Source organism: Erythrolamprus reginae, chromosome 3 (assembly GCF_031021105.1).
Source record: "Erythrolamprus reginae isolate rEryReg1 chromosome 3, rEryReg1.hap1, whole genome shotgun sequence".
In the NCBI taxonomy this organism is placed as follows: Eukaryota; Metazoa; Chordata; class Lepidosauria; order Squamata; family Dipsadidae; genus Erythrolamprus; species Erythrolamprus reginae.
Window position 1 is genome coordinate 246,451,184 of NC_091952.1, and position 18,875 is coordinate 246,470,058.

Here is an 18,875-nt window from a genome sequence, read left to right on the forward strand (position 1 = left end):
CTTATTTGATTGTTTCTTTGTTTAAATCAATTATAGATTTTATCCCGAACTCTATAATCCGTTTCTTTTTTCCCATCTAATTTTTTGGCTAGCATATCCATTTTGGCACATTCCAAAACATTTTTCATAATCATTTCTTCATTTGGAATGTCCTCGCTTTTCCATAGTTGAACGTATGTTAGAGAAGCAAAACATTTTCAAAGGACACACCAAGAAAATCCAGTTGGGGTTTTTTTTTGGGGGGGGGGCAGCACCTTGGGTTAGTCCTGACCTGGATGATTGAGAATCTCTATAGACATGAGTAGAGTGATATATCTAAGCTCCAAATCTCACCTGTCTACTTCATCCACGGGAAAGCCCTCCATCTCGAATCGGCAGGCACAGCCGTAGTCTTCAAAGTCTCTTGGGCAAACGCCGGTCACACACTTCATTCTGCTCACAAAGTTGAGCAACGGAGGAAAACTGGTGAATACGGACTGAAGCCAAGTGAAGTGAGAGCCTAAACAATCTGCAAAGACGGGAAGAAGCGAATGATCATTCTGACATCCAAGCAAAGCCAAGGATAAGTTTGACATCTGCAGCAGGTGAGCATCTCAGGTTCGGCTCATCCTTCACTTTAAAAACAACAACATAGAAACATAGAAGATTTTTTTTTAAATAAATTTTTTTGATTTTTTAAAATTTTTAACAAAAAGATAAAACATAAATTCAAAACATAAATGTGTGTACCATCACCAAACAAACATAGAAGATTGACGGCAGAAAAAGACCTCATGGTCCATCTAGTCTGCCCTTATATTATTTCCTGTATTTTATCTTAAGATGGATCCATGTTTATCCCAGGCATCTTTACATTCAGTTACTGTGGATTTACCAACCAAGTCTGCTGAAAGTTTGTTCCAAGCATCTACTATTCTTTCAGTAAATCCAGGAACATGTTTATTTTTACGTGAAAGGACCGCCCTTTGCTTGCAGCGCTGCTGTGGTGTCCTTTTTTGTAAAAATAACAATGTTTATTTTTACGTGAAGCCCTCCCTTTGAAGGAGCTGGGGAATCTGAAGTAGACCCAGAGACAGGTTTTATTCAGCTCAGAGAATAAGTGACAGCTCAGCAAGGTAAAGTGACAATTCAGCGAGTACCGACTGACTCTGGCTGGAGAAACCGCTCCTTTTATATATTTGCGGTTCCCGCCAAAGCCAGAGCCGGCCGCGTCTGAGCCAATCAGGAGCGACTTCCTGCTTGGGCTCAGACAGCGCTGAAAGAGGAACAAACTATTTACAGAGTTACAAGGTAGCCATTACAGGATACAACACCCCTCCCCTCATAGTTGGACACATCCATCAAGAAAGCCATGTGACAAAGTCGTCCAATCGGTGGGGCCTCTGAGGAGCTCGCGCTGACCTGCGCAGTTCAATTTCTCCTTCGCCACTGACTGTGGAGGATGGCTCGCCGCTGTTCTCCCGGTGTTGCGGACTTGGCCTGGCGGGCCCAACGAAGGCTTCGGAGGACGAGGATGGTTCGGCGTCGCTGGATGGTTCCCCCTGGCCCGATAAGTCTCTTTGCGTGTCTCTTATTTCGGGCAACGTACTAAAGTCTGTTGAAGGGGGAGAGTCCATGTCAGCGGTTTGTGGCAATTGATTTTCTGTTCGCTTCCGAATGTGGTCTATGTGTCGTTTCCACAAACGACCATCCTCTAGTTTAACAACATAGGTCTTAGGTGCATTTTGCTTAACAATAATTCCCTTCATCCAGTTTACATTTCCATCAAAACTTTTTACATATACATTTTGTCCCAAATACATTTCTCTTTCAGGTTTTGTACACATTTGGTTATTGTTAACACAGAACCTTGGGTTTAACCTGTCTAGTGGTGACCTCAACTTCCTTCCCATCAATAACTCTGCAGGGCTTACATGTGTGTGCGAGTTAGGGGTAATGTGTTGGGTGAGTAAGAATTGGTCCAAGTTCTGTTGCACATCCCCAGGGCCTGATCTGCGCAATGCCTCCTTTGCCACCCGTACGTAACGTTCTGCCAATCCGTTAGCCCAGGGCGAATAAGGCGAGATGAGGGCATGCCTGACCCCTAGGCCATCTAGGAACAATTCGAATTGCCTGGCTGTTAGCTGTGGCCCATTGTCAGACACTAAGAGATCTGGGCACCCATGGGATGCAAACAGTCTGCTCAATACCTTGATAGTGGCACTTGTGGTTATGTTGTTCATTGCTATTATTTCCAACCATTTGGAGAAAGCATCAACCACTATTAAAAAATACTGAGACCCCACTGGGCCAGCAAAATCAATGTGGATTCTAGACCAAGGACCAGCAGGCTGTTCCCACTCAGCCGGAGTTGTTTTGGGGGGACTGGGTCGTGACTCTTGGCACGGATCACACTTTGAAACCCAATTTTCAATATCAGCATCCAGCCCTGGCCACCATAAATGCCCCCTTGCCAGGCTCTTCATCCTGACAATCCCAGGATGACCCACATGTAACATTTTGAGTACCTTTCCCCTTAGGCTTTTGGGAATGATCACTCTATCCCCCCACAGTAAACAACCTTTTACATACGATAATTCAAGTCTTTTGTTTTTAAAATCACACAATTCAGGTTTCACAACATCATTTTGCCATCCCTTTAGAACACAGTTTACCACTTGTTTAAGGATTTGATCTTGCTGCGTGTGTGCAGCTACCTCTTTTGCTGTGGTTAGTGGGTTTTCCTCGAGTTCTATCATTAACACATCTGTGGAAGGAACAGGGTCTTCCACTAAGTCTGCTATGGGGCATCTGCTTAGGCCGTCTGCATGATTGATTTCCTTCCCCCCCTTGTGGGTGAGCTCATACTGATACCCTGAGAGGAAAAGAGCCCATCTGATTAGTCTTGGAGACATGAAAGGTGGAGTGGGCTTGTTGGGGGCTAGCAGGCCTAGTAAGGGTTTGTGGTCAGTGACTAGCTCAAAGCTTCTTCCAAAAATGTAATTGTGAAACTTCTTTACCCCTGCCACTAATGCTAGAGCCTCCTTGTCTAACTGGCTATAATTCCTTTCTGTGCTGGTCATGGTTCTAGAAAAAAATGCTATTGGGGCCTCTGTCTTATTAGGTAGGACGTGAGCTAGGACTCCTCCTATGCCGTACGGCGAAGCGTCGCACGTGAGCCTAATGGGTAGTGAAGCACTATATTGGACTACTACACTTTTAGAGGTTAATAAATTTTTTATTTGAGAAAAAGCTTCACGTTCAGTTTTCCCCCATGTCCAGCGGGCTTCCTTCTGGAGTAAACGATGGAGAGGCTCTGCTACTGTTGCCTTCTGCTTTAAAAAAACGGAATAAAAATTAAGGAGGCCCAAAAATGCCTGCAACTCATTCTTATCTCGTGGCTCTGGGGCTTCTCTAATTGCTCTCAGCTTCTCTGTTGTGGGGTGGATACCTTCCTTATCTATTTTATATCCTAGGAATTCTATACTGTTGGTTCCCCAGACACATTTATCAGGCTTGATTCTTAAACCTTTGTCCTGTAACCTCTTAAGTACTTCCCTTATTCTTTTGTTTACTTGTTCCTGGTTTTCCCCTGCAATTAAGATGTCATCAAAGTATGGAATGGCCCCATTTACCCCTGACAATAGGCGTTCCATAATGCTCTGGAATATTCCTGGGGCTATGCTTACCCCAAACTGTAACCTCGTGCATTTGAAAGCCCCCCTGTGCGTTACAATTGTTTGAGCGTTTGCTGTTTGTTCATCGACCGGAAGTTGCTGGTAAGCCTGCGCCAGGTCGATCTTTGCGAACCTTTTCCCCTCCCCCAGGGAGTGTAGCAGTTGTTGCACAACCGGAATGGGGTAGGGGTGGTGTTGGAGTGCCTTGTTTAGGGTCGATTTGTAATCAGCGCAAACTCTTAACGAGCCATCTGGCTTCAGAGGGGTAACTATGGGAGTTTCCCATGGCCCCTGCTCCACAGGGACCAAAATACCTTGGCTAATGAGTTTGTCCAGCTGTATGTCTAGTTTGGGGAGGAGCGGCAGGGGGACCCTGCGAGGTTTTAGTCTGATCGGTGGTACCTTGGGGTCAATAGAGAAAGATATAGGGGGCCCCTTATACAATCCCAGTGTGGGGCTGAACACTTCAGGGAACTCTTTCACAAAGTTAGGCATATCATAACAGTTTACATTACACACACCCGAAATCTCGATTCCCAGTGGTTCCATCCATGCTAAACCCAGAAGAGAGTGCTTGGCCCCTGTTACAATAAGCATGGGAAGGGTACATTTAACATTTTTGAATGCGATAGGTACATTTGCTGTTCCCAAGACCGAGATTACTCCCCCCTGAAAGTCTCTAATCACCAAAGAGGTTTGATTTAGGTCAGCCTTAGATACATTAGGCATATACAGTTTAAATTTTTCCCAGGGCATGATGGTATATCTAGAGCCCGTATCCAGCTCCATTGAGCAAGGTTGGTTATTGAGTAACAGTGATATAACAATTTTAGCCCCCTTTTTGGTTGCCGTGTTATTCACGGAAAATTGAGAGTTACCTCTATAGTAGTCGCGGTTAGCGGTTGAGTAGTTCCTTTGACCCGCGTTGCGGAATGGTCTCCTTTCTCGCGCTTGGGGGGTCTGGTTTTGAGGTCGCTGGTATTGCGGTGTGGCAAATGTGTCCTCTGGCGCTGTTGCTCTGCATGCGATGGCGATGTGGCCTCTCCGGTTGCAACGGCGGCATGTAGCGTCTCGGAAGGGGCATCGATGGCACTGGTGATTTCCCCGGCAGCCCGCGCAGGGGGCTGGGTGAGTAGCTCTCAGGTGTCTCGGCTGGTCTTGCACCAGGAGGCAGTTGTCTCCGCTGGAACTTTGTTGGCTGGGGTTGTCTGTTTCCACGGCGCTGGGAGACGCAGAGTCGATTTTTGCAATGAGTTCTCGCCTTCCGTGCTCTTTCAATTCTCTCGCCGCCGCGTCGGCTGCTTCTGCGGTTTGCGCCAGTTTAATTACGGTTTGTAGAGTCGGCTCTTCTTCGATGAGGAGTTTATTTCTCACCGTGTTGCTTTTCATGCCGAAAACCAGGGCGTCGGTGAGGCGAGCTTCCGGGTCTTTAAACTTGCATTGAGCAAGTACCGTTCGCAGCCGCGTTGTAAACTGGCTGATCGACTCGGTTTCCCTCTGAACCATCATGTGGAATTGATGCCGAAAAACCATGGCTGGTTTGGTCGGCTTGAAGTGGCTCGCCAGTTTTTGTTGTAGGACGTCCCACGCTGTGGCTCTTGCTTGTTCTGGTTCGGTGAGAGTTTGGGCTAGTCTGCGGATTTCTGCGCCGCAGTAGTTAAGGAAAATAGCCCGTCTGCGATCGGCTTCGGCGTCCTGCATTCCCGCCACCTCGAGGAAGATCTCGAAGGTGGCCATGTACTCGTCCCATGTCGATTTCTCGGGATCGAAGAGTTCCGGAGCCTGGCCGATCTGGATTTTGTCCATGTTGCACGCGAAGTTTCTTCCGTCCGTTCGTCGCCAGTGAAGTAGACCCAGAGACAGGGTTTGGAGCAATCGGTACTTTTATTCAGCTCAGAGAATAAGTGACAGCTCAGCAAGGTAAAGTGACAATTCAGCGAGTACCGACTGACTCTGGCTGGAGAAACCGCTCCTTTTATATATTTGCGGTTCCCGCCAAAGCCAGAGCCGGCCGCGTCTGAGCCAATCAGGAGCGACTTCCTGCTTGGGCTCAGACAGCGCTGAAAGAGGAACAAACTATTTACAGAGTTACAAGGTAGCCATTACAGGATACAACAGAATCCATTCCACAAAGAGATTCCGGGGGCGGAGGTTTGACGTCACCGGCAGGTTGGTAAGGACGCCAAGGTGATCACTTTCTGGATTCCATGGAATCCAGGAAGTGATCACCTTGGCGTCCTTACCAACCTGCCGGTGACGTCAAACTCCGAACGCCGAACACGACCCCGAACTTTGCCCGAAGTTTGGAAAAATTTCGGGTTCGTGTTCGGCATACCGAACACCGCAAAATTCAGTATGGACCCGAATTATGCGGGTTCAGTTCGCCCATCACTAAACACCAATACAAACAAAGGGATCCTTTAATCCAATGAAAGCCAACAAGCAAAAAAAGGTCCACTCACCAAAGAATAAAGCAACACTTTCCACATTCTCAAAGACTCCATTGAAGAAGGTGATATTATCTGAGGGGAAACATAACTATTAAAACATAAATAGTTTCTAAATATAAAGATATAACCTTGATTTCAGAAGATAAAAAGGGTCAGTCTTGATTATTATTAGGGTGGGAGACAATGTAAGAATTTACCACATGTAAGAATGGCTAGGATGTTCCCAAACCCATCTCCAATATGCTGGAAATGTAAGAAGGAAAATGGAACTTATTACCATCTATGGTGGACCTGTTTAAAGGCAAAAAAGTACTGGAACAAAATTAGACCATGGTTGAAAAAGATAACAAAAGAAGATATAGATAGAAAACCTGAATTATTTTTACTGTGCATAATTGATAAAAATATAAATAAAAAGGAATTACACTATTTGGTTATATAAATCAGTATTGCGGCAAGAATAACATATGTGCAATTCTGGAAAAATGAAGAAATACCAAAAGATGATGACATAATTAGAAAAATATTGGATTGTGCCAAAATGGGCAAAGCAACAAAGAAAATGAAAGAAAATGAAGAAACCGAATACTATTTAGTATGGAATAAATTATATGAATGGCTGGAAGAGAGAAATAATAGAATTTATATAGAAATGTCAATATTTGAATGACTCATATGAAGTCTTTACAGGAGTATATAAGATTATTGTACACAATAAGAAAGGAAGGAAGGAAGGAAGGAAGGAAGGATGGAAAGAAGGAAAGAAAGAAAGAAAGAACAAGTAATTTATAAAATGTAAAGAGAGAGAGAGAAAGAAAGAAAGAGTATAATTGTTGAAAGTTATTGTATAGTTGGAGAAATTGTACCCCTACTTGTTTGTTTTGTTTATGTGTGTGTTTACGTGTATTTAATAAAAACTTATTTTTTAAAAAAAAAAAGGGATGGAAGATCATGTGAAGTTTCCCAAATTGTAAGCTCGCCTGGGAATTTGAAAAACCATCCCAGCAGAAGGCAGTGGAACAGCAGTTCTCGACTGCTATGAAGAGTTGAGCTGAACGCTTTACCCTGTCACAAACCTTTTTCGGATCTTAAGAAAAATGAACGTATGATGTGGAATCTAAAGTGAGATTGAAATGGGTCACAATCTTCTATGGGAATGAAATGGGTTATAGTTATGCTCTTGATTTAGGAATTCTGAGCCTTATGGTATCTGATTGAGAGCTATCTTGCGATTATCTCAACATGAAAAATCAGAGGTCTCCAGATTCTGCTTTCTCCTAAGGCAGTGGTTCTCAACCTTTCTAATGCCATGACCCCTTAATACAGTTATATTGTGGTGACCCCCAACCATAAGTCCAGTGCTAACTTTCCCAATAGAGCTTTAAGCTGATTGGCAGGAAGGTCAGAGGGACACCCCCACTGTAATCACCCGATTGGTCGGACTGTAAGAATATGTTCCAAGGCACCAGAATAGAAGCTTTAGTTCCTAACACCATGGGAAATTTGTCTTTTCACACGACCTTAGGCGACCCCTGTGAAATGGTCATTTGACCCCCAACAGGGTTTCGACCCCCAGGTTGAGAATCACTGTCCTAATGGAATATTTCTCAGCCTGGCAACCCTTATGATTGGGGAATTCTGAGAGTTGAAGTCCACATATCTTAAAGTTGCCAGGTTGAGGAATAGTGTCCCATTGCAGAGCATATTCTTAGCTCAGGGTTGAACTGTGGGGACCTTCATTAAATAACTAGGTAAAACCACCAGTGCCCTGAAGACGTTACCTAGTTGGGTATTAAAATGTCTGCAAGAGAACAACCAAGTTCAGAGAGCACCAACGACTTCATCGTGCTGATATAACTGAAGAACATTGCAAAAATCACAGCAATTATACCACATCTTATAGCAACAGGAGGCAAACTTCACCTTTACGAGATTAAAAAAAAATCCAAGATGCACCATCTGTCTATTAAGCTCTTAGAACCAAACGCAAACTGTTATTAAAAAATGAGTATGTTTGTCGAAACAGAACAGAATGTAGTTCACTACGTGTCCATGCAAACATACATAAATATACATTTGGTGTCTCCATTTTTGCTAGTTTTATTTTGGTGGTGTAATTTAGGGAGGGAGATTGTTTTGTTACTAGTGTTGCTCATATTATTGGGCTATTTCCCAATAGAATTCTTTATTGGCCAAGTGTGATTGGACACACAAGGAATTTGTCTTTGGAGCATGTTGTGGTTGGCTCTGGGCCAGATCCTGCTCCAAGGACCATGGGGGTTGATGTGTGTGAATCTTCCCCTTATCAGAAGCCTGTTTTGCTGCCGGCTGATTCTGACAGTGCAGCGTCTGGGGAGGATTCTGGAAGTGAAGTGGGATCGACGGGGGAGGAAAGGACAGGCAGCCCATTAGGTAATTACCCTGTCAGCGAATCCTCGTTATCATCAGTAGATTCTGAAGGGGAAACATTCATAGATGTGTGCAGATGCAGGTTGATGTCAAGGAAAGAGCAACTGCGTAGATATTACAAGAAATAAGGGAGATCACCTGTGGCTCATTAGGCTAACGGGGTTGCTGTTAAATTGCCAGTGTTGCTGCCTCTGAGCGTGGAAGTTTATCAGTTTGATGAAAGTGAGAACTGCGTTTCACATCAGGATTTCACAAGGACCTTTTGATCTGTTTCAAGCCTGTCCAGGACTCTTGGACTAACCCAGTTAAGTTTTGGCTCTAGGACTCTTAAAAGGGGGGTAGCTGTGATGTCTTCACAGCTGCCTTTTATCAGCTCTGCTTTTGTTTTTATGCTCCTCACAGCGTTCAATGCTGTTTGACTTGTGGGAGAACAATGTGACTGACTAAAAGTGTGTTTGAAACGTCTTTGCAGCAGAGGCGGAGTAACGACATGGACACAAAGAGCTGGATTTAAAATGGGTCATTTTTATTAATTAAATTTGCGTAATTTATTCATCAAATTAGCATAAATTTAAATGTAACCCTAAACAAGGACCCGCAGCCACAGGGTCAAACAATTGCTTCCGGGGTGGAAAATGACGTCAGAAAAACTTCCGAGGCAACTCATGGGCGTAGCTCCATGCTGACCCAGGTGAAGGGCCCCGCCCTCACCTGGGTCTCTACCATGAACCTGCATGTGGGAGGTCTTGCCGCCTAACCCCTACAAGGGGAAAGAAATGGGCGGGACCCAAAGACAGGTTCCCACCAATTGCTCAGGCCAGCTAGCCACCACAAGCCTTTGGAGAGAACCTGTCAATCATCCCCAAAGATGCCCAACGGAGAACACGCAGTTGCTAAGCACCACCCAGTTTTCCGCCCCTAACCTGCCTACCCAAATGACCAAAGGTAAGCCAATTAGCCTAAGCTGGGTGCGAAGCACCCCCTAACCGCATGTCCGTCGCCGCAGTGTGGAATAGGCGGAAAAACGGTCGCAGAAAATACCGAGACCGCCAAAAATTCCTGTTCGGCCCCCTAAGGGCGACCCACAGTGGCACACTGAAAGATAGGGAGGGCGGATGGTGTTCGCTCTGTTGTTGTGGGGCGAAAAGGAGGCCCCAAGCCTGCACAGCCCTTTTTATAGGGCTGGCAGGCTCCGCCCCCGATGACGTCATTGACCCCAAGACGGTGGCTACGCCGGAGGTCGTGTCTCCCTGGCCCTGCAGCAAAACGGGCCGGGGAGTGAAGCACCGGCCAGGTATTTCTTTTCGATAAAACAACTTTAGTTCTTTAACAAATGTGTGTGTTTGAATTTCTATTTTTGGATTTAATTGGGGGCTTGTGATGAGGAGCCCGGCATAACAGTGCATTTGCTCTCAATGCTGAGGGGATTATTTATTTAGCAGAGTGATGGCGTTCAGGGGGAAAAAAACTGTGTCTGGTTGTTCTGATGATGATTTAAAGAGGCCCAACCCTACACCAACTTCACCAGAAGAGCCCTTCACTCCTCCACTTGAAACAGAATACCCTACGAGACTAGACTTTCAATCCTGGGCCTAGAAAGTTTAGAACTAAGACGCCTTAAACAAGATCTAAATATTGCCCACAAGATCATATGCTGCAATGTCCTGCCTGTCGGCGACTATTTCACCTTCAACCATAACAACACAGGAGCACACAACAGATTTAAACTCAATATTAACCGCTCCAAACTTGATTGTAAAAATATGACTTCAGTAACCGAGTTGTCAAAGGGTGGAACTCATTACCGGACTCCATAGTGTCATCCCCAAACCCCCAACACTTTACTCTTAGATTATCTACGGTTGACCTATCCAGATTCCTAAGAGGTCAGTAACAGGCGAGTACAAGTGCACTAGAGTGCCTTCCGTCCCCTGTCCTATTGCTCTCCTATATCTCCTATTCCTTTCTTCTATTCCTATATCTCTTCTTCTATTCTTTCATTGATATGTTCTATTACTATACCTTCTTTTCTATTATTTCTTAGATATATTTTACTATGAGTATCTCCTCTATAACCTTCATCATGTATTTTACTATGTGTATATAGATACATACCCACTAAAACCTTCATTGTGTATTGGACAAAATAAATAAATAAACAGGGTTTTAGGTTTTAGGTAAAGACAGTGGGGTGAAAGTTGTGTGAAGTTCTGGGGAGATGCAATCTCAAAGGAAGGGCAGTGTGGAAACTGCCTAATATATTGCCCAAATCTTCTGGTTTATATTGTTCAGCTATGGTAGAAAATAACAGGGATGATCTTGGAGAAGAACTGCAGACACTATTAGCAAGCCATGAATTCATTCTGGAGAGACAAGAAGAAAGAAACTTGCAATTGTCCAACGATGTCTTTTTGGTGTAAACTTTGGTATGAAAGACTTATGTCAGCCTTTTGAGGTGGGCCAGGTCAGGAAACATGGACCACCAAAAATGCCAGAAGCCTACTTTACTAACAAACTCCTTACAGCCTCTTATACCTAAATGAATCGTGATGACACAGTCTTGAGTTTCTTCCTGACACGTTTCTGTTTTTCGAAGCTAAGTTCATTTTTTCGCTAATGGTCTCAACAGATCTTTATTTATTATTATTATTATTATTTATTAGATTTGTATGCCGCCCCTCTCCGTAAACTCAGGGCGGCTTACAACAATGATAAAAACAATATATAATGACAAATCTAATAGTTAAACTCTAAAATAACTATAATACATTTTAAAAGTCTAAAAAACAAGAAACCCCAATATATAAAAAACATACATACAGTCATATCATACACAGAAAACTACATAGGCGGGGGGAGATGTTTCAGTTCCCCAACGCTTGACGACAGAGGTGGGTTTTAACCTTCTCCAAGGTTTTCTCTAACATCTGTTGCTTTTAACCTAGCTTCTTCCAGTTATTAGCTGGAAATTTAGAAGAAGTTGAGATGCCAGGGCTTTCATAACTCCTTGTTTGCCCAAAAAAGAGACTGTCTTAAAAAGTATATCTTATAAGTATATAAAATTATGTGAACTGATCTTGAGCTGTAATCAAAACGGGACTTAGGATTCCCACCATTGTATGTTCATATGTTACGTAATTTTTTTGTGTGCAAATAATTTTTTTTTAAAAAGAATTAAAAAGTATATCTTACTTAGATTTATTTCTGCTGCATTGGGGAGGTCCAGCGAACTACCTCTAGCTCCTGCCTCTGATCCTTGAGTTCCTGCATCAACCATGAGAGAAAGAAGGAGGGAGAGGGAGGGAGGGAGAGAAAGAGAGGAAGAGAGGAAAGGAGGTAGAGGGAGGGCAGTGAGGGAGGGAGAGAGGGGGAAGAAAGGAGAGAGGGAGGATGAGAGAGGGAGGAAGGGAAAGAGAGGGAGGGAGGAAGAGAGAGAGGGAAAGAGAGAGAAAGCGAGGGAGGGAGGTTGAGGGAATGAGGAAGAGAGGATGGAGGGAGGTGGAAAGAGAAGGAGGAAGAGAAAGAGAGGGAGGGAGGTGGAGGGAGGGAGGGAAGAGAGGAAGGGAGAGAAAAGGAGAGGGAGTGAGGAAGAGAGGGAGGGAAAGAGAGAGAAAGAGAGGGAGGGAGGTGGAGGGAGGGAGGAAGAGAGAGGGAGGAAGAGAAAGAGAGGGAGGGAGGTGGAAGGAGGGAGAGGGAGGGAGAGAAGAGAGGAAGGAAGAGAAAAGGAGAGGGAGGAGGAAGAGAGAGAGGGAAAGAGAGAGAAAGAGAGGGAGGGAGGTGGAGGGAATGAAGAAGAGAGGATGGAGGGAGGTGGAAAGAGAGGGAGGAAGTGAGAGGGAGGAAGAGAAAGAGGGAGGGAGGGAAAAGAGGAAGGGAGAGAAAAGGAGAGGAGGGAGGAAGAGAGAGAGGGAAAGAGAGAGAAAGAGAGGGAGGGAGGTGGAGGGATTGAGGAAGAGAGGACGGAGGGAGGTGGAAAGAGAGGAAGGGAGACAGCAGAGGGAGGAGGAGAAAGAAAGAAAGGGAGGGTGGGTGGGAGAGAAAAAGTGTAGGAGAGAGGGAGGCAGAGAGGGGGAGGGAGGGAGAAAGAGAGAGAGAGAGAGAGAGAGAGAGAGAGATGCATTCAGAGGTGAAATCAAATTAACTCTTTAGGATAGGTGAGCTCCCTAAACCATTCCACACTTGACAAAAGATAAACCTAGATTGAACCCCTCACCCCTTCCCACAAGAATGATCAACATAAATTTGCAAAAAAAAGTAATGGAATCATATCTTTACATACAAATCCAATAAATAAATAAATAAAATAAATAAATGATAACTGAAGCAGGATTATTGTATGCAGAAAGATGGGGAATATTGGCATTATTCTCAATAGAAGAATGGTTGGTGAAGGTGAGGGAAGGAAATGGCTGAATTGTCTTCTTTGATCAGAGAAAGTATAAAACATATATTTATACCATAGAGGCCATCTAGTCCAACATGTTGCTCATGCAGGAAACCTATACTGTTGACAAATGACTGAGTCCAATCTCTTCTTCAAAGCCTCCATTGATGGAACATCCAAAACTTCTGAAGGCAAGTTGTTCACACTTTTAGGAATTTTCTCCTTAGTCCTAAGCTGCTTCTCTCCATACTTAGTTCCATCCATTGTATCTTCTGTTGCCTTCAGGTCCTTTGGTAAACACTGTAGATTGGCCCCACCTTCCTTGTGGCAGCCCTTCAAGTATTAGAAGACTACTATCCTGTCACTCCTGGTCTTTCTTTTCACTAGACTAGACGTGCCCAATTCCTGCAATTGTTCTTCATATATTATAGATTCTAGGCCCCTGATCATCTTTGTGATTTATACAGATTGTTAGATAATAATTCTTTAATAAGAGAATAATCATTCCTATCCCCAGAGAAATCCTAACTTGTCATTCAAAGCATACAGTGACTACCACAATGAAGTCATTGTGTGTAACATTCAAAAACAATTATGTGTTTTACTGTTAACCTGGTCATATTATTATTTAATAATCATATTGAGCAAATAGCTTATCCAGCCATGAATGTCTATATATTCACATCATTTCATTATAGAAATCTGTTGTTGTTGTTGTTGTTAATGTTACTAGGGGTTTAGAGTAATTGGTTAAATTAATTGGATTTTGGAGATTTATACTGTAGTGTTTCTTTTATATAAAGTCCTCGAAGAGGGATAGCATATAAATCCAATCAATCAATCAATCAATCAATCAATCATCATCACCATTATTATTATTATTATTATTGTTGTTGTTGTTGTTGTTATTATTATTATTATTATTATCATCATCATCAAAAATAGTAATACACAGCAAATGAGATTGGTATGCTGGATTTTATATCACAATATCACAAGTTGAACACTTCCCAAGCATCTAGGACTGTGTTGTTGTTGTTGTTGTTGTTGTTGTTGTTGTTGTTGTTGTTATTATTATTATTATTATTATTATAATGTATATGCAAGCTAACTTCCAATTATCTACGGAGTCTACGGAGAGGGGCGGCATACAAATCTAATAAATAAATAAAATAAATAAATATCATAAAATCAATAATGGACAACTTTATTATCAAATTAAAACAATGGGATTTAATGTATGGATTTACTTTTACTTTGTTTTACACAATAATATTAATAACAATAGCAACAACAACTTCTGCCTATAGAAATGCACCCCAAGGATTTATTTGAACAAACTGCCTATGCCAAATAACATAGAGAAGAAAAAGGAAACAAAACGATGGCAAGATTTTTCACTTACCACCATTATGTAAAATCATCAACATAGCCATCAATAGAATTATCAGCATTATTTTTCAGGAAGCTTGCCTGGTGGATTAAATACAATGTTTATATATATATATATCCTTTATGACAATAAAGTATGGTTCACCCATGGTATAGCATCAACTTACTTTTGTTACATTTGTTTGTAGTAATAGCAATAATTCTTAAACTAATATACTGCTTCACAGTGCTTTTTACAGCCCTCTCTAAGAGCTTTACAGAGAGTAAGCATTTTGCCCCCAAACAATCTGGGTCCTCATTTTACCGACCTTGGAAGGATGGAAAACTGAATCAACCTTGAGCCTACTGAGATTCGATCTGCAAAACTGATCAGCAGAAGTAGCTTGCAGTACTGCACTCTAACCACTGCACCACCGAGGCTCTAAGTGAAATGCAGGCAGCCGGCAGGCAGCCAAAGTACTGTGCCACCATGTCTCTTTAATTATTTTAATTAACATGTATACAGTAACCACATGATAATTATCAAAGCAGATGTTAATGGAGATTCTCAATCATCCAGCCCATGGTTGTCCCAAAAGTTCTTTTCTATAATACAACTGGATTTTCTTGTCTTTTTCTTTTCTTGAAAACATTTCAAAAATAGAATACCCTGCGAGACTAGACTTTCAATCCTGGGCCTAGAAAGCCTAGAACTAAGATGCCTTAAACAAGATCTAAGTATTGCCCACAAGATCATATGCTGCAACGTCCTGCCTGTCGGCGACTACTTCAGCTTCAACCACAACAACACAAGAGCACACATCAGATTTAAACTTAATATTAACCGCTCCAAACTTGACTGTAAAAAATATGACTTCAGTAACCGAGTTGTCGAAGCGTGGAACTCATTACCGGACTCCATAGTGTCATCCCCAAACCCCCAACATTTTACCCTTAGATTATCTATGGTTGACCTATCCAGATTCCTAAGAGGTCAGTAAGGGGCGAGTACAAGTGCACTAGAGTGCCTTCAGTCCCCTGTCCTATTGCTCCCCTATACCTTTCTTCTATACCTATATCTCTGCTTCTATTCTTTCACTGATATGTTCTATTACTATACCTTCTTTTCTATTATTTCTTAGATATATTTTACTATGGGTATCTCCTCTATAACTTTCATCATGTATTTTACTATGTATATATAGATATATACCCACTAAAACCCTCATTGTGTATTGGACAAAATAAATAAATAAATAAAAATTTCACTTCTCTTCCAAGAAATATGTTAAAGGGTTCAATAAATTTCAGGAGGGAAGTGTTTTTAATAGGAAAGTGAACACAAGAACAAGGGGGCACAATCTGAGGTTAGTTGGGGGAAAGATCAGAAGCAACGTGAGAAAATATTATTTTACTGAAAGAGTAGTAAATGCTTGGAACAAACTTCCAGTAGACATGGTTGGTAAATCCACAGGAACTGAATTTAAACATGCCTGGGATAAACATATACCCATCCTAAGATAAAATACAGGAAATAGTATAAGGGAGACTAGATGGACCATGAGGTCTTTTTCTGCCACCAATCTTCTATGTTTCTATGTTTCTTCTTCAGTTCTGTCTCAGAGCTGGAGAAGTGGAACGTCTTCAAGAAAGCCCAATTGCCTTTCAAAAAGCACCCTCAAAAGGAGTACCAAAGCAGATGCTATTTTAAAACAAAGGTCTTCAAACTGGCTGGAAGGTTCTAGGAGTTGAGGTCCACAAGTTTTAAAGTTGTCAGGTTTGGGGATCCCTTTTTAAAAACATCTCCCAGAATCAGATTCTGTCCAGATGTGCCAGATTTTTTATAATCCCAAAGCAGCAAAGATGGTTCTACCAGATTATGTGATCTGGATTCTAACACATTTAGGTTGGGTTGGGTGCTTGAGCTGCTTATCGCTAGTGCCAGCTCACACCGAGAAGGACTAAAACATTTGGCAGATTCCCAGTTGAGAAGAGGACAAAATTATTCAAGAGGGAATCTTGGTGGAGTTTGGAAACTAGCCAGCTGTGCAGAGAAACAGAGAACAGATGTTTCTCCCTGTCTCTTGATAGAATTTCAGATTGTTCAGTGAACTGATGAGTAACTTCAAGAAAGGCAAACTGAGAGAGAGAGGGGGGGGGAGGGAGGGAAAGAATATTTCAGCATCGTGTAAAATTCATTTGATGAGTTCTTTGTACTAATTTAGCAATTCGCTTTTAGAAGGAAGTGAAAGGAAAATTGCTCGGTTGAGTTGAGATGAGCTCTCACCTATCCGGGTGGTTGCAAAAGTAGAATTGTGTAGTAGAGTTGCAAAAAGTGGTCGTATAGAGTTCAACACTTCAGGCAGAACATTTGGGGCAATACACATTTTGAATAATCACATTGTGTCTGGTATATAAAAAAATTAATCCCCCAAAGTGTTTTTTTTTTAAAAAAAAAAATGCTTATATACCAAATTTCTACAATGTCTATTTTACTTAAGTAACTTTGGGCAGTTTACAAACAACATCAGAAAATAATATAAAACGTGACTACAAGCAAAGTTAAAATGGTCTTTAAAATAGGTTAAAATATGCAAGTTAAAAGTAAAATCAAAGGGTTTTTTTAAAAAAAAAGTTTTGCCCACAATCAAACAGCATAAATTCATGCCACATAAAGCTTTCATTACAGATATAGTTGAACATGTTTCTACACATTTTGGATGCTCAATGGATTCTGCATACCTCTAACCAAGATATGGAATGGCTGTTTAAGGTCGGTCAGTGGTTACTATGTACAGATAGCAAGACAGATCTGATATTACATGGACAGACCTATCTATGACCAACTATAGAATGGGGAGGGGGGGAGAAGTCCCTTGTTTTCTAAATAAGTCTCTGAGCCACCATACTGGACCAAACCAGAACCTGTCCCCTCTACAACCTTGATCTCATCACCATTCTTAGTAGTCTACCCCACTGACAGCAAAGAAAGTTCTGCACCCTTTTGTAGATGAGTTGTAACCCAATACTTAAATAGATGAACTGGAAGTATTCTACAGAAACCTCAGGCTACATTTTAACTATAGTAAGGCACCTGTATTTTGTAACACTGCACGGATCTTATCACTTAGTATGGATATTTATTCTGGTCCATGCTAATTAGGAGCTCAATTTCTGACTAGATTGTAAATATCCTACAGTACTAGTTGCTTCCAGCTGAGCATGAGGTGCATTGAGTTTACAACAGCAATAGCATTTAGATTCATATACAGCTTCCCTAGTGCTTTTACAGCCTTCACTAAGTGGTTTTTACAGAATCAGCATATTTCCCCCAACAATCTGGGTCCTCATTTGACCCACCTCAGAAGGATGGAAGGCTGAGTCAACTTTGAGCAGATGGTGAGATTTGAACTGCTGAACTACAGCTAACGGTTAGCTGAAGTAGCCTGCAGTGCTGCACTCTAACCATTGCTGAACCCTAGCCAATGGCCAACATCAGAGGTGGGTTCTAACTTACCTCGCTGGAGGTTCGCTTCCTCCCACATTGCGTGGGCATGCATGTACTAAAAAAAACAGTTTCTGTGCATGCGCAGAACCAAAAAAAAACCAGTTTCTGCCCAGGCGCAGAACTGAAAACCAGGAAACGGTTCAGGGGTGTGGCCAGTTGGCTATCATTGCCGGTTCAGCAAGCATGGGGGGAATTCCCACTACTGGTTCTAAAGAACCAGTCGAAAGCAGCAGGAACTTCTGGTCAACGTGTGTTACATAGAAACATAGAAACATAGAAGACTGACGGCAGAAAAAGACCTCGTGGTCCATCTAGTCTGCCCTTATACTATTTCCTGTATTTTATCTTACAATGGATATATGTTTATCCCAGGCATGTTTAAATTCAGTTACTGTGGATTTACCAACCACGTCTGCTGGAAGTTTGTTCCAAGGATCTACTACTCTTTCAGTGAAATAATATTTTGTCACGTTGCTTTTGATCTTTCCCCCAACTAACTTCAGATTGTGTCCCCTTGTTCTTGTGTTCACTTTCCTACTAAAAACACTTCCCTCCTGAACCTTATTTAACCCTTTAACGTATTTAAATGTTTCAATCATGTCCCCCCCCCCTTTTCCTTCTGTCCTCCAGACTATACAGATTGAGTTCATTAAGTCTTTCCTGGCAAGTTTTATGCTTAAGACCTTCCACCATTCTTGTAGCCTGTCTATGGCCTTGGTCTTCCATTTCTCCTGAAATTGACTACAAGGTTCACAGAGAACCGAGTAATAATTCACTCGCTGTCAATTCAACAGCTCCTCCACCCTAAAACATGGGAAATTATGGCTTACCTTGAAGGATACTTCTCAAAGGAAGGTAAAAGGAAGCACCTGGCCCTAAGGAGGTTGGGGTTTAGGGATTTATACCTCTTTGGCTCTACCCTCCCTTTGACATGTGACTCCTGCACTTTGTTCATCAACCCAAACTCAACCTTTCTCAATTATCCCTTTCATTAAAATTTCAGCAGGCCACAATTCCTAGAGCAGCGAGGGTGAACATTATAGATCATTTATGTACTTAAGGTTATATTCAGTCGGGGGCTTTGCTCCCCCTCTGAC

General features: G+C 42.3%; 1 protein-coding gene across 1 annotated transcript in view; it reads right to left on the reverse strand.

Moving 5' to 3' along the window:
- The window catches only part of OC90 (otoconin 90), an 84,078-nt gene that overhangs the window by 33,745 nt on the left and 31,458 nt on the right, over positions 1-18,875 (reverse strand). Inside the window, exons 5-7 of the mRNA XM_070748650.1 lie at positions 9,676-9,771; positions 6,119-6,178; positions 334-508 (exon numbers count right to left, since the gene is read on the reverse strand). Coding sequence (XP_070604751.1) covers positions 334-508; positions 6,119-6,178; positions 9,676-9,771 — 331 coding nt within the window. The remainder of the gene's footprint in view (positions 1-333; positions 509-6,118; positions 6,179-9,675; positions 9,772-18,875) is intronic.